General features: G+C 37.1%; 1 protein-coding gene and 1 pseudogene across 1 annotated transcript; one reads left to right on the top strand and one right to left on the bottom strand.

Moving 5' to 3' along the window:
• The first annotated feature begins 1,675 nt into the window (after positions 1 to 1,675).
• LOC147557457 (protein PAT1 homolog 2-like) lies at positions 1,676 to 10,607 on the top strand. Its single transcript, XM_086658306.1, has 5 exons — positions 1,676 to 1,942; positions 2,424 to 2,569; positions 3,050 to 3,106; positions 7,128 to 7,200; positions 8,073 to 10,607. Exons 1-5 carry the CDS (start codon positions 1,864 to 1,866, stop codon positions 10,178 to 10,180), a joined length of 2,463 nt encoding a protein of 820 aa, XP_086514432.1. The 5' UTR covers positions 1,676 to 1,863; the 3' UTR covers positions 10,181 to 10,607.
• Positions 10,608 to 10,951: 344 nt separating this feature from the next.
• On the bottom strand, positions 10,952 to 11,918 carry LOC147557456 (uncharacterized; annotated as a pseudogene).
• Between the last annotated feature and the right edge of the window lie 672 nt (positions 11,919 to 12,590).

Below are 12,590 nucleotides of genomic sequence, written 5' to 3'. Positions count from 1 at the left end.
TTAAGAAAAAGATTGATATTCTAGCTTTAAGAATAAGAAAAATAAGACCATGCACGGTGCAACAATCTTTCGTTAAAAGAAAACAAGAATATGGTAAAAGAAGAAATTTAAACCATTTAGCATCATGTTCTTCTAGGTTTTCTTCAGGTGAAAACTAAAAAATGTGGATGAGTTTCCTTTGCGATTTCTCTAGGTTTTCTCTAGGTGGACTGAAGAAGCGAGTTATAATCGATTTTCTTTGGGTCAAAAGTTTAGGGAAACATTCCTTTAAACGGGAAAGATAACTTTTTATAAGGATAAAAACTTCCTATTGAAGAATTATTTTCATGAAACTGAAAATACTATTTGTATCTTCTAATCCGGGTAATTTTATCTAGGTGGGTGATTTAGAGACATAAGAAAGTATCTGGGGTGCGAAGACTTTCTAAAAAATTAGTCATCTTTAGTTGACTAATTTTTTTTTAATTGTTAGGAAAACCATTTTTTTTCTTTTTTTTTTTCCTCCCCTTCTCTCTCTTTCTGTTTCCTTTCATTTTCTCTTACTATCTAGCCGTTTTTCGACAAAACAATCGTCGGAAAACGACACTGATACTAGCCGGATCTGGTTTGGGAAACCCCAAGCCACTAGCCTGATCAGGTTCGACTTTCCGGCGAAGAGGATCCCCCTTCGCTGAATTAAGTAAAGAGAGAGGAGAGGGTGGAGTAGAGAGAGAGATGGTGAGGGAGGAGTGGAGAGAAGAAAGATAAATGGAGGTCGTAGTTTTATTGGAAGGAGAGAAGAGGAAAAAAAAGAAGAAGAAAACGAAAAAATGGTGGTGGGCAGAGTTAGAGGTGGTGATCGGAGTTGGTGGTAGTAGCCCGAGTTGGTGGTAAGAGATGAGGAAGAAGATGACTTGTTTCCTTTTAAAATTTTGCACCCCGAAAATTTAGTCAAAATTTACATTTTTCCTTTAAAATTTTTTTATCCCGGATAATTTTCTTATTTCCCAAAGACACCGACCTTTTATTTAACTTGAAACAAATTAGATAGTAAAGAAAAAGGATGTTAAGTATGTAAATTACTTCTAGTAGATTTATTTTATATTTAATATTTTTTTGTTGCTTTAAGTTTATTAATCCAAAATCCTAGCAAATCCTAGGGAGTAAGGTGAGATTTTGGTCCAATACAAATTTTGGAATTAGGAATCCTTAGGATTCAAGAGTCCTAGGATTCTTGGTAGCCAAACAGACCAAAGATTCATGATTCCTACTAAATCCCACTTTTGATAGTAATCCTAGTTAGAAATCCTACAACCAAACACACCATAAATAGTTTCACTTTAAAAAAAAAAAACTGATAGAGAACAAGAAAATCTAGACATACTCTAGATCTTATGTGGCTTGCCGCGATTCGTTGTCTAATGAAATAGAATCATCACAACCACGAATTACAGCAAGCCACATAGGATGTATGTCTAGAGTGTGTCTGGATTTTCTTGTTCTCTATCATTTAAAAAAAAAACTAAATAGTTGGGAGTTATCTTTCTCATGAGCTATTCTTATATATTTATTTAATATTTGATATTTCATTAATTTATTTGTTTATTTTTTCGTATAGGTAATAGACATCAGATTCGGGCAGAAAAATAAGCCCCTCTCTTTTGTGCATATTAGAGGGAAATGAACTCCTCACTCTGAATTTTCTGTGTTTCAGATCTCTTCCTTCTCCGAGCTGTCGGAGGAAACCCTTGAAATTACAAGGGTTTCTCTTCCTTTCCTTCTTCTGCTTCTTATTTTGTACTTGTTTAAGCGTTTTCTTCTACTTCTAGGGTTTAGATTTAGGATTACCTTTTGAATTAGGGCCCTAGTTATTACTAGTTTCAGATGGATGGATTTTGTAGTGGGAGTATTCAAGAAAATCCCAATCCAAATGCTTTTCTGGAATTCTCGGGGAGTTCTTCAGGTTAGCTCTTACATTTAGCTACTTCTACATCTATTTTATGCTTTTCTAGATCTGATTGCGGTTTACGTGGAATATCCTTTTTTTAGATTTTGTTGTGATTTTTCTTTTCCAGTTATCACTGTTTGATCGAGCTAGGGTTTGTAAAAGTAGTGTTCTGAGTGATTTTTCAAATTCTGATGGTGGGTTTATATGCAAATGGTCGCTTTTGCCTAAGCATGTAGTTTATTTCCTGGCTTCCGTTGAAAATGTTTATGATATTAGTTTCTAAGTCTGGCACTTGGTGGTGTCTTTCAGTGAAAAGTTCATTGACAGATTAATCTGAGAGAATTTACGTATTCCTTTATGCTTTTACATGAAGACGATTTCATATTGTCTGTCTCTTTAGTTCTTCTTTTGTTTTATCTGATGTTGGTTTTCGACTCAGTAAATCTTTATTTTCTTGATTGATGTATGTCATAATTTCACTTCCCTCCTTATTCAGGAAAGCGCTTTGATGCGTCACAATACGCATTCTTCGGTAAGGATGCTTTGGAGGAAGTCGAGTTAGGGGGCTTAGAAGATGACACTGGGGACACACCATTAGTAGGTCTGGATGATCCTGAGTATCGGATATCAGATAGGGAAGAGGTGAAGTGTTACAAGCTACTTGTTAACAATATGTACTCTGTAGTGCTTCATATGCTTTGTTGCTGTAATCTGTGGATGTTCTTCTGCTAGAAATCTTCAAGTAGCTTTTCATTATTGTCTTTGATTTAGGGATTATTTTTATTATGAAACCATAATTCTTATATGTTTTTCTGGTCTGACTCTGAGATGAGAAAGTATTAGTAAGTCATGAGATGGAGGAACTCTGTTGAATTTATTTTAATTAACATACTGTCTTAGACAAGTGTTAATAGTATCCCGTATGTTTACTTAACCAAACTGATACCTGAAGCTTGCACACTTTGTCATAATAATAGAGAAACTAAAAGAGTGTTGCGTTCCTTACGGTGCACAATAACCAGTTTTCTTGGGGTTCAACTATGAAATTTTCGTGTATTCAGTTGTTATTCATTCTTAGAGATAACTGCAGTTCTAATGTTGACCTTTGTTTTGCATTTACAGGTTGAACGTTTTGAATCCTTGTCAGATATTGATGATCTTGCAAGTACTTTCTCGAAGGTCAGTTTACTTAGACAAGATATCATTTGAAATGGAGAGTAGTATACATTGTCTTAATGACATAACTTACTTTGGAGTAGGCCTGTTATTTATTTTGCTTCGTCTTCTATGTGCGTGTTCTTGCTTTGAGTAGATCTGTTCTATAATAACTTCTGGAAGTGATTATATCAAAACTTTAATGTGTTCACCTTGCAGTAAATTGACATACTTACTCTTCCATTCACAAACATTCTCTTCTGGCTAAAAGCTAAAGAAACGTTCTCCCTGTGATAGATAAAACTCTATAACATCATGTATCTGTTAGTTTTTGATATCACACTATTCGTCTTACTTTAAATGGACGCCAATTTGCCACTTTATTGAGTTTGGAGACATTATATGTTACAAACTGCGCCTGCCTTGTACATTTTTCATATCATCGTACATGCAAGGGATGTGGTGAGTATGCTGAAACAATAGGTTTCTGTTCAAATCCTGTGGATTTGTTAGTTTTGCTGCATAGTCAAATCTTATATAGCTTTTGGCTGTTTCACTGGGGACTATAGGATTGCTGAAATAAATCTGAAGCTCAGAAGTATCATTTTATGAGAACAGCTTCTTACACAACTTTTTTCCTTTAAACATAGTAAAATTTTGGTCAGTTCTTATTCTACTAAGTTTTAATACCATCTCTCATAGACTTTTTTTGTCCTTCAAAGTGAAACCTAGAACCCATGCCTTACTGGTTGGCTTTGAATAGTGATTAGAAATATCTGAAGCGTAAGAATGCTGCAGAATTATTTTGTTGTAGGGTTTTAATGTGAACACACAAGCAGAAGAATCTATGAAGGTTACACTTGTTAATAATCATCAAGCCTGAACTTGGACCAATAACAGTTGAAATACAAACAAAGCAAGTTATAGAGAAATTTTTCATTTAAACCCTACGACCTACGCTGTAAATAAAGTAGCTGCAGCAGGCAACTGTAGCCACTGTTGCTGAGTGTAAAGCAACAACTCTAGCTCAGTATGACAACAGAAAGTGATAGAATTAGGAAAGTCAAAAGAAAAAAAAGAAAAGATGAAGAGAGGAGCAGATATCTACTGCTCAACTTGAGCAACATACTAAAGAAGTAGAGAGCTTTACTTCGCAAATGTTTCTACCATTTTGTTTTTCTGTTATCTTCCTTCTTTATCTTTCGTAAACATGACTTGGTGATCACATTGGGAGCAAATTGGGCTGCCCTTAAGCATGATCCGCTCTTCAAGATACTCACAATCCTTGAGGACCCAAGTTGCTTAGGTCTCAAATCACACCACCATCCCTTCAGAGAAACTCATGCTTGGACATTACCTTTCTACAAGCTTTCAAAGACTTGGTCCTGAGGTTTCTAAAGCGGGGACATTATCGCTCGCGAGAGATTCCAGAGCTGGGCTATAGGTGAACGCTTAAGCTTAATAGGTGTCGATGCCTTTTGGGTGCCTCGTGGAGCCTTCACCAAGTACAAAACCCCGTACCTGTGGGCTTCGGCCTAAGGTGACTAAAGCGGGGACAATTGATAACTGTTAAGGCTTGAGGCGTCACAAATGGTATCAGAGCCGATGACGGCTCTTCACTAAGGGTGGGGGATTGTGATAGTGCCACATCGCCCACGAGAGTGTCCAGAGCCTTAGGGCGCCACAATTTTTCCGACGAGCCATCAAGAGTGACGCTATCAAGGATGTTAAGGAGGTGTAAGCATTCTTCCAATTCCCAATCATTCTACCCCCTATACAGGTGGACCTTAAAATTCAAAGAGCCATGCTCAAAGTAAGCCACTGGAGCCCTTGTAAGGTCTTTTTCCTGAGAGATCCTATAGGTGGATGAGAAAAGATCTTTGAGAGTATTAGCCTACCACCATTTATCATGCCAAAAGCTAAAATTCTCCCTAGATCCAACCAAGTGATACAATTTCTTTCCTCCAAGCAGTCCAGCCACATCTATTGGCATGAGCTATGCATTGAGCAAATTGAACAATATTATATAAAATCCCTTTAAAGTCATTTTCTTTTATTGATGTTGTTTCCTTTGGCCCTTTACATGCTTCCCAATTAGCCATTCACCTACGACTATAGCTACTTCGGCTTAAGTTAAATTTTTTTGTATATTATTCACAATTGCTGTCCTCGAAAATCTTTAATGTTACCAAAAAATGTTTATTTTCTTACTTTATGCAACTAATTTACATGAATATATTTAATTAGGTCACTAAGCCAAATTGCTTCAAGTTGTATCATTCTATTTTTGAAGTTTTGTATTTTATGAAGAGTCGATGGGTTGTGAGGGCAACAAAAAAGAACCGCCAAAAAAACCCAAGTTAATGAAATGTTTTTTTAGGCAAACGTGTTCTACATAGTGGAAGTACAGACGTTCCGAAAGTCCTAGTTAAGGATTTGCGTTACGCACAATGTAGAAGGAGAAGAAACAATGATTTTGAGATGCTAGTTATTTTAAGAAAAATATTGAAATTGGATCTTGTTCTAAAGATTTTATAATATGATTCTAACTGCAAATTTTATTGACATTCAACATGACGTCAGGCATGCAATTTTGAAATACAAAATAGAAGAGTTACTTGCATGAAGTGGTAATTTTGGATAAACTACACATACTTTTGAATTTTTTTTTTGCACAAAGACGATAAAGAACAGAAAAAAATCTCTCTCCAACCTGCATAGGGAAAGTAAATAAAACATCTACTAAAACATACAAAACAGTAAGTAATAAATAAAGTAACTTGAATTATGTTTCACCAGAGAGGAGGCCTTGCAACAATGTTCCCAAACACTTCCCTAAACATACAAAACAGAAAGGAAAATAAGAATACAAACTGGTTTATTATGGATATTCCAATGAACACAGTATCATGGTGATTACATACGTGAGTGATTCTTGGTTTGGCTGGGACGAAATTTCTTCACTATCCATTTTGTACCGTCCAGAAAAAAAAAGTGTTTAGAATGTTTGAGTTCTCACTTTCAAGACGAGAAAAACAAAGTATGTACAGAACATGAAACTCTGTAAATACATTAGATGAAATGTCAAATAGAAAAAAACTTTACTTGTAGACATTTTGGTGAACACTGACTGTTTTAGTGATTTGGATGAAGAATATTCTTCATCTTTAATAGGATTAATGTTTAGGAAAGGAATATTCATTTTCTCTCAATGCTAGCATTGAAGACAAAGCAATAAATTTAAGAAACATTGAAACCATTCACCTCTAAAAGAAGAACAAAAAACTTTTAGAATGTTTAAGACCTTTTGTTAAATAAAAAGGAAGAAGGAATTGAAACAAAATAATGGGCGGGAACAACAAATTTCGGCCAAAATTTCGGAAACAATGGCGCCACAGATCAAATATTCAGAGAGAAAGAGATGAAAAAGATAAGATCATCCCAGATTTAGCGGGAAATTAGCAAATTTTAGGGTTTAAGAACTGACTTGGATCTCATGATTGGGCGGGAATTTAATGTAGTTGCTGTCGCGGCGTCAGAATGTCAGAGAAAGCTGGGAATGTCCCGTCCAAGGGCAAGAGAAAAAAAATCAGGAAAAAGTTGTGCTTCTCCTGACATTTGGACCTGTTTCTAATCTTTTGTCTTCCCTGGATTGGGTTCGAATCCCCCCCAAAAATTTGGACCTCCAACTAATTTTTTCTTTACCATTTACAGACACAATTATTTATTTATATAATTCATTAGGTCCAACATTTTTGTATCAGGATTAAATATACAAATATTTGTAGATATGGATGTCCCAGCACCAGGGTAAATAGCCTAAGGATTAAATATAAAAATATTAATCAACGCTTCAATGAAATTTCCATTATACCTCAAGCTGGGAATTATTTTTTTATTTATCTATGTTATGTTTTTTGTTTGAAGTATACTGATTTCTTCTGTAGTTATATACTCTTACCATTGTGCTCTTGCAAGGATTTGAAGAATATATTTCTACTTTCGGTCATTATCTTTTCTAATGTTATTTACTTTGCCTTTATAGCTGAACAGAACTATCAGCGAGCCAGGAAGAGTAACAGGAGTTATTGGTGATAGGGGATCTTTTTCTCGAGAAAGTGAGTGTAATTCTTATCTTAATAGATGATGTGCTAGTCGTCTTTGCTTTCGATTCTTAGCAAGTATTAAACTTTAGACCATGCTGAAGCTTCTATCTACAGGGCATTTCTTGTTCTCTATTAGTAGCGAGAGGCGCCTTAATGCTAATACATTACTAGCTAGTTTTGCATATCAGAGCTAGTTATTAGCCTTTATATATTTATTTTTTCCTAATTTCCCGTGCTTAACTAGGGGAAAACTGCAATTGGGCTAATACTGCCAGGGTTATAGGAAATCTAGGTTGAGCAGTCCTAATAGAAGAGATTAATGCATTAATATTTATATTTTAATATTTGTTAACAGATTGGTGGAATTATGATCTTGTTCTTGTTGGCGTAAGAGAACAATGTATTTCTATATCTAATATCTCCTGTCAAGAAAAAAACTGACGTAGTTTTGCTTTGATTCTGAGTTGTGGTTGATTATTAATTGTTTCAGTTTTGTTTTTCAAATGACCAGAGCTAAGTTGCCTGGTTATAAGCCTTCTTTTTGAGATCACTCACTTGATTTTGACTCCAGTAGTTTCTGAAAAGAAATCGTGCCTGAAAATGATTTGATTGGTGGTTCTCATTATGAGTTATGACAGATTCTTCTATTATTCTGTTAATTTTTATTTGTGACAAGAAGCTATTTATCCCAGTCGAATGCAATTTTGTAATGGATGTGTCGGTCGTGTTAAGATGCCCTGTAACTTGCCTGTTTTCGTATTGTTTGTAAGATACTAGTAGTTTTAAGAGGTGGAACTTCTTTGTGCTGTGAAAATTTTCCTCTACCTCGTCAGCTTGTTTAAGTTTCAATGCAATAAACTTACAATAACTTCATTTCTTTTCAGGTTCATCTGCTACAGAATGGGCACAAGAGGCCGACATATGGTTTGATCAGCATGGTGATCTTGAAGGTTCTCAGGAAGGCAAGAGATGGTCATCGCAACCGACTACAGTTCTTCCTGATCCAAAACCCTTGTACAGAACATCTTCTTATCCTCAACAACCACTACAACATCAACACTTCTCCAGCGAACCAATTTTACTACCAAAATCAACATTTACTTCTTATCCTCCACCAGGTGGACGATCTCATCCGGTTTTACCAAATAATTATTCGCGCCACCTGAACATGTCATCTATTGCTGGTGGATCTCAGATACCTTTCTCTGCACAGAACCTATCTCATTTCTCTAATTCCCAGCATCATTTGGCTGGATTAACTCATGGCTTACATTATGGTGGAAACATACAACACCTAAATCCTCCAGGTCTCCCTATTGGTCGATCACAGAATCACTGGGGTGTTAATAACCAGGCGAACCAATTTTCTGGGGATCACTCTAGTTTCTTGAACAAAATGTTACCTCATCCGAGTGGGGGGTTAATGCCCCAACAGCTCATGGCACAGCCGCAGCAGCAGAGACTGCAGCATATTCAGCCTTCTTTGGTTCATTTTCAAGCTTTGCAATCACAATTGTTTAATACACATCCTAATTCCCTACATGGAATAAACAAGTACGAAGGAATGCTTGGAATGGCTGACATGAGAGAGCAAAGGCCAAAATCATCACAAAGAGGTAGGCAGAACTTGCGTTTTTCTCAGCAGGTTTCTGATACTAGCAGCCAAAAGACTGATAATGTATGGCCACAGTTCAGATCCAAATACATGTCCGGTGACGAGATTGAGAGTATTCTAAGAATGCAGCATGCAGCAACTCACAGTAGTGACCCATATGTAGATGATTATTATCATCAGGCTTGTCTTGCAAAGAAGTCTTCTGGCTCGAGGCTGAAACATAAGTTTTGCCCTACTCATCTAAGGGACTTGCCATCTCGATCGCGTTCTGCTAACGAACAACATGCGTATCTTCAGGTTGATGCACTCGGTAGAGTTCCTTTTCCGTCCATAAGAAGGCCTCGTCCTCTACTTGAAGTTGACCCACCAGCATCTGTTGATGGTGGGATTGACCAACATATTTCTGAGAGGCCCCTTGAACAAGAACCAATGCTTGCAGCAAGAATCACAATCGAGGATGGCCTGTGTCTTCTGCTTGACGTTGACGACATCGATAGGTTTCTACACAGTAGTCAACCACAAGATGGTGGGACCCAATTGAGGCGTAGGCGTCAGGTTCTTCTTGAAGGTCTCGCAGCATCGCTTCAGCTTTTCGACCCTCTTGGGAAAAGTGGCCACACAGTTGGACAGGATTCGAAGGATGACCTTGTGTTCTTACGTTTAGTATCTCTCCCTAAGGGCCGAAAGCTCCTCTCCAAGTACCTTCAGCTTCTCAACCCTGGAGGCGAGCTAACAAGAATAGTATGCATGACCATCTTTCGACATCTGAGGTTCTTATTTGGTGGACTCCCATCTGACTTCGGGGCTTCTGAGACTACAACCAATCTTGCTAAGATTGTCTCTACGTGCGTATTCAGGATGGACCTTGGTGCTCTTAGTGCTTGTCTTGCTGCTGTTGTGTGTTCCTCAGAGCAACCTCCGCTCCGGCCACTTGGAAGCTCTGCTGGAGATGGAGCAACAGTAATATTAAAATCAATTCTCGAAAGAGCAACTGAGCTCTTAGCAGATCCTCACGCCTCAAGCAATTACAGCATGCCTAATCGGGCGCTATGGCAAGCATCTTTTGATGCATTCTTTGGGCTTCTGACCAAGTATTGCATGAGTAAGTATGAAAGCATTGTGCAGTCGGTACTAATGCATGCTCAACCCAGCAACTCATCAAGTCTTGGAACGGAGGCAGCAAGAGCTGTTAGTAGAGAGATGCCTGTCGAGCTACTTCGTGCAAGTCTTCCTCATACTAATGATCAACAGAGAAAGGTATTATTAGATTTTGCTCAACGATCTATGCCTATTGCTGGTTTTAACAAACATGGAAGTGGCAGCGGCAGCGGCAGCGGCAGTGGTAGCCATCTAAATTCTGAATCATTGGTGAATTAATTCGTAAATCTACAGAATAAGCTAAAATGGAAGATAGATTCCTTAAAGCACCAGTAACATCTCAATTGAATGACTCTAAATTGGCACCAGTAACATCTCAAATCAAATGCCTCTAAATTCTCGCTTGGCGACAAGGTAATGAGGATTCTGTAAGCAAATTATACTGCAGGAGGAACTTTTATTGCTCCTGAGGGTTAACTATATTCTTGGTTCTTCACCATTTTCCTTTCGTTGTAGTTGGTTGCTGTATTTTGTGGTTTTGTCATTTCTTCTATATTATAAAATAGTGACAGTCAACCCTATGAGAGTAGTATTATTGAAACTGCTCCTAGAAGCCCGTCCATGACTGCAGTGTTCCAGAATCGTAGTAGGCGGGGATAGTAAGATGTGTACAGCTTCTGTTATACCCGAAGCCCCTTTGGTTTCATCTTCTCTTGTACTTTCTGTTGTTTGCCTCCCCTGCAGCTTATCACTTTCATCTATTATCTGCAAAAATATCCCGAAAATCTTTAAACTTATTTCTCTCTTATGTTCATCTTCATCTTCAACATAAAAAAGGAGCATAAAATCTTTTCACTAATTTTCTTTTATCAATCTTTTTTTTTTGTCTTCCTCTCCCCGCTAAAATCCCTGATGACTTGACAAAGATGTAAGGGATTCAAGGTCGAATCCCTTTGTCAGGATTTGAGGACAGGTGCTTCTATAAGCACTGGGCCAAATGGCTGTAAGCGGGCTGACCCAAGTTTTCTATAGTCACTGGGTTAAAACGTTTCACCTATGTTTGCTGTTTCCATCTTCTTCCGAAACAAAAGCGGGCAATTTCTTTGATTCCCAACCGTCAGAAGCAATTTGGAAGAACAAAGCATCACTAATTTTTGCTTCTGATTCAGTTTTAACTTCATCAAATTTAGCATCTAAATGAGCACCTGCAAAATCCTTCTTAGAAACTGAAGGTAAACCAACTTGATTAAGAAAAGCTTTGAACTTTGGGTTTTCAAGACTCGAAAAAGAAACAGACCCACAAGATTCATAAAGCCAATTAGGGAGAAGATTAAGAGCCCAATTGGTCTGGGTTTTAGTTAGAGTTGGATTAGGTGAAGATTTAGAACTTTTCAATTTCTTCACACTATCTTTTAACATAGCTAGTGCACCTAAATCTTCTTTGCCACCTGGTAAAATCAAATGTTGGGAATTGATTACTTGAGTTGGAGAAGCTGATGAAACTTGATTATTAAAAGAAATTTCTGAACAAAATCTTGGATATATCGCAGTAAGAGGTGATGCTTCCTGGTAAGAAGAAGAACACCCATCAACACCACCACTACTACCATAGCTCAGGTGATCAGAAGGACCCTTTTTGCAGTGGTTTTGATGATGAGAAGAACAAAGGGTAGGAGGAGGAGGAGAAGGTAAAAGATGAAATTGGTGAAATGGAAGAAATTGATGTTAGTAAAGAATGAAAATTAGGACAAATTAAAAGAGATGTTCAGAAGCAGTTCTAGATGGGTTTGAAGCTGAAAAAGTAGAATCACAAAGTAAACATCTTAGTTCAACAACTTTGGGTAGACCAGTATCAGAATTATGAACAAGTGAGGAGATTGATGGAGGTTCAATTTTGAGCTTTAGAGAGAGAAAATGAGAGTTTGGGGTAAGTATAGACGCAGGTGCTTACAGATTGGGACGATAGAGAAAATAATTGTTGGACCTGGTACTAATAGAGTCGTCCGCTAACAGCCATTTGCCCCGGTGCTTATAGGAACACCCTCAGAGGACTCAGGGTTCAAGAGATTCTAAAGGTTGGGACTTATGGGAGTTAAAAATCTCTTCCAAACACTGTGACCAGAATAGTAGTTGAACTTATGTTTTATTAAAAAAATTTTTTGATGAATTAAGGTTTTATTAATTTTAGTAGTTGAACTTAGGTTTTATTAAAGGTCGCGGCTTTGGGGAATAAAGAAAAATCTCCGGGGAATAAAGACTTAAGGAACATATTCATTTTCAGTCAAAAAATTAGTTCTTTTGATTTTTGCCCCTAAATCTTCATCTCCTTCTCTCATCCTTTCTCTCCTGCTCGTCCTCTCTATCTTTTTTTTTTTTTTTTTTTTTTTTTTTTTTTTTTTTTATCTCTCTCTCACTTTTTATCTGTCACTGTTCCTATCTCTTGGTTTGAAGATTAGGGATTTCTGAAGATTAGCGATTGAAGATTTGGGATAAGAAATAATGAATAACTCAAATCTAGGGTTTGAAGATTAGGGATTTAATGAATAACTCAAATCTAGGGTTTGAAGATTAGAGATTTCTGAAAGTGATTTAGGAATCGACCCAGATATGAAGTTCTTACTAATAGCAAGAAACCTAAAGTTCCTACATTACAGAGAACGATTATGATCTCATTTATTCATAATCGTTC

The sequence above is a fragment of the Eschscholzia californica genome, unplaced genomic scaffold, assembly GCF_041429995.1.
Source record: "Eschscholzia californica isolate CP2 unplaced genomic scaffold, dmEscCali1.0.p SCAF_2, whole genome shotgun sequence".
NCBI lineage: Eukaryota > Viridiplantae > Streptophyta > Magnoliopsida > Ranunculales > Papaveraceae > Eschscholzia > Eschscholzia californica.
Note: the sequence above shows the minus strand (reverse complement) of the source record. Positions and strands in the feature narration are given on the sequence as shown.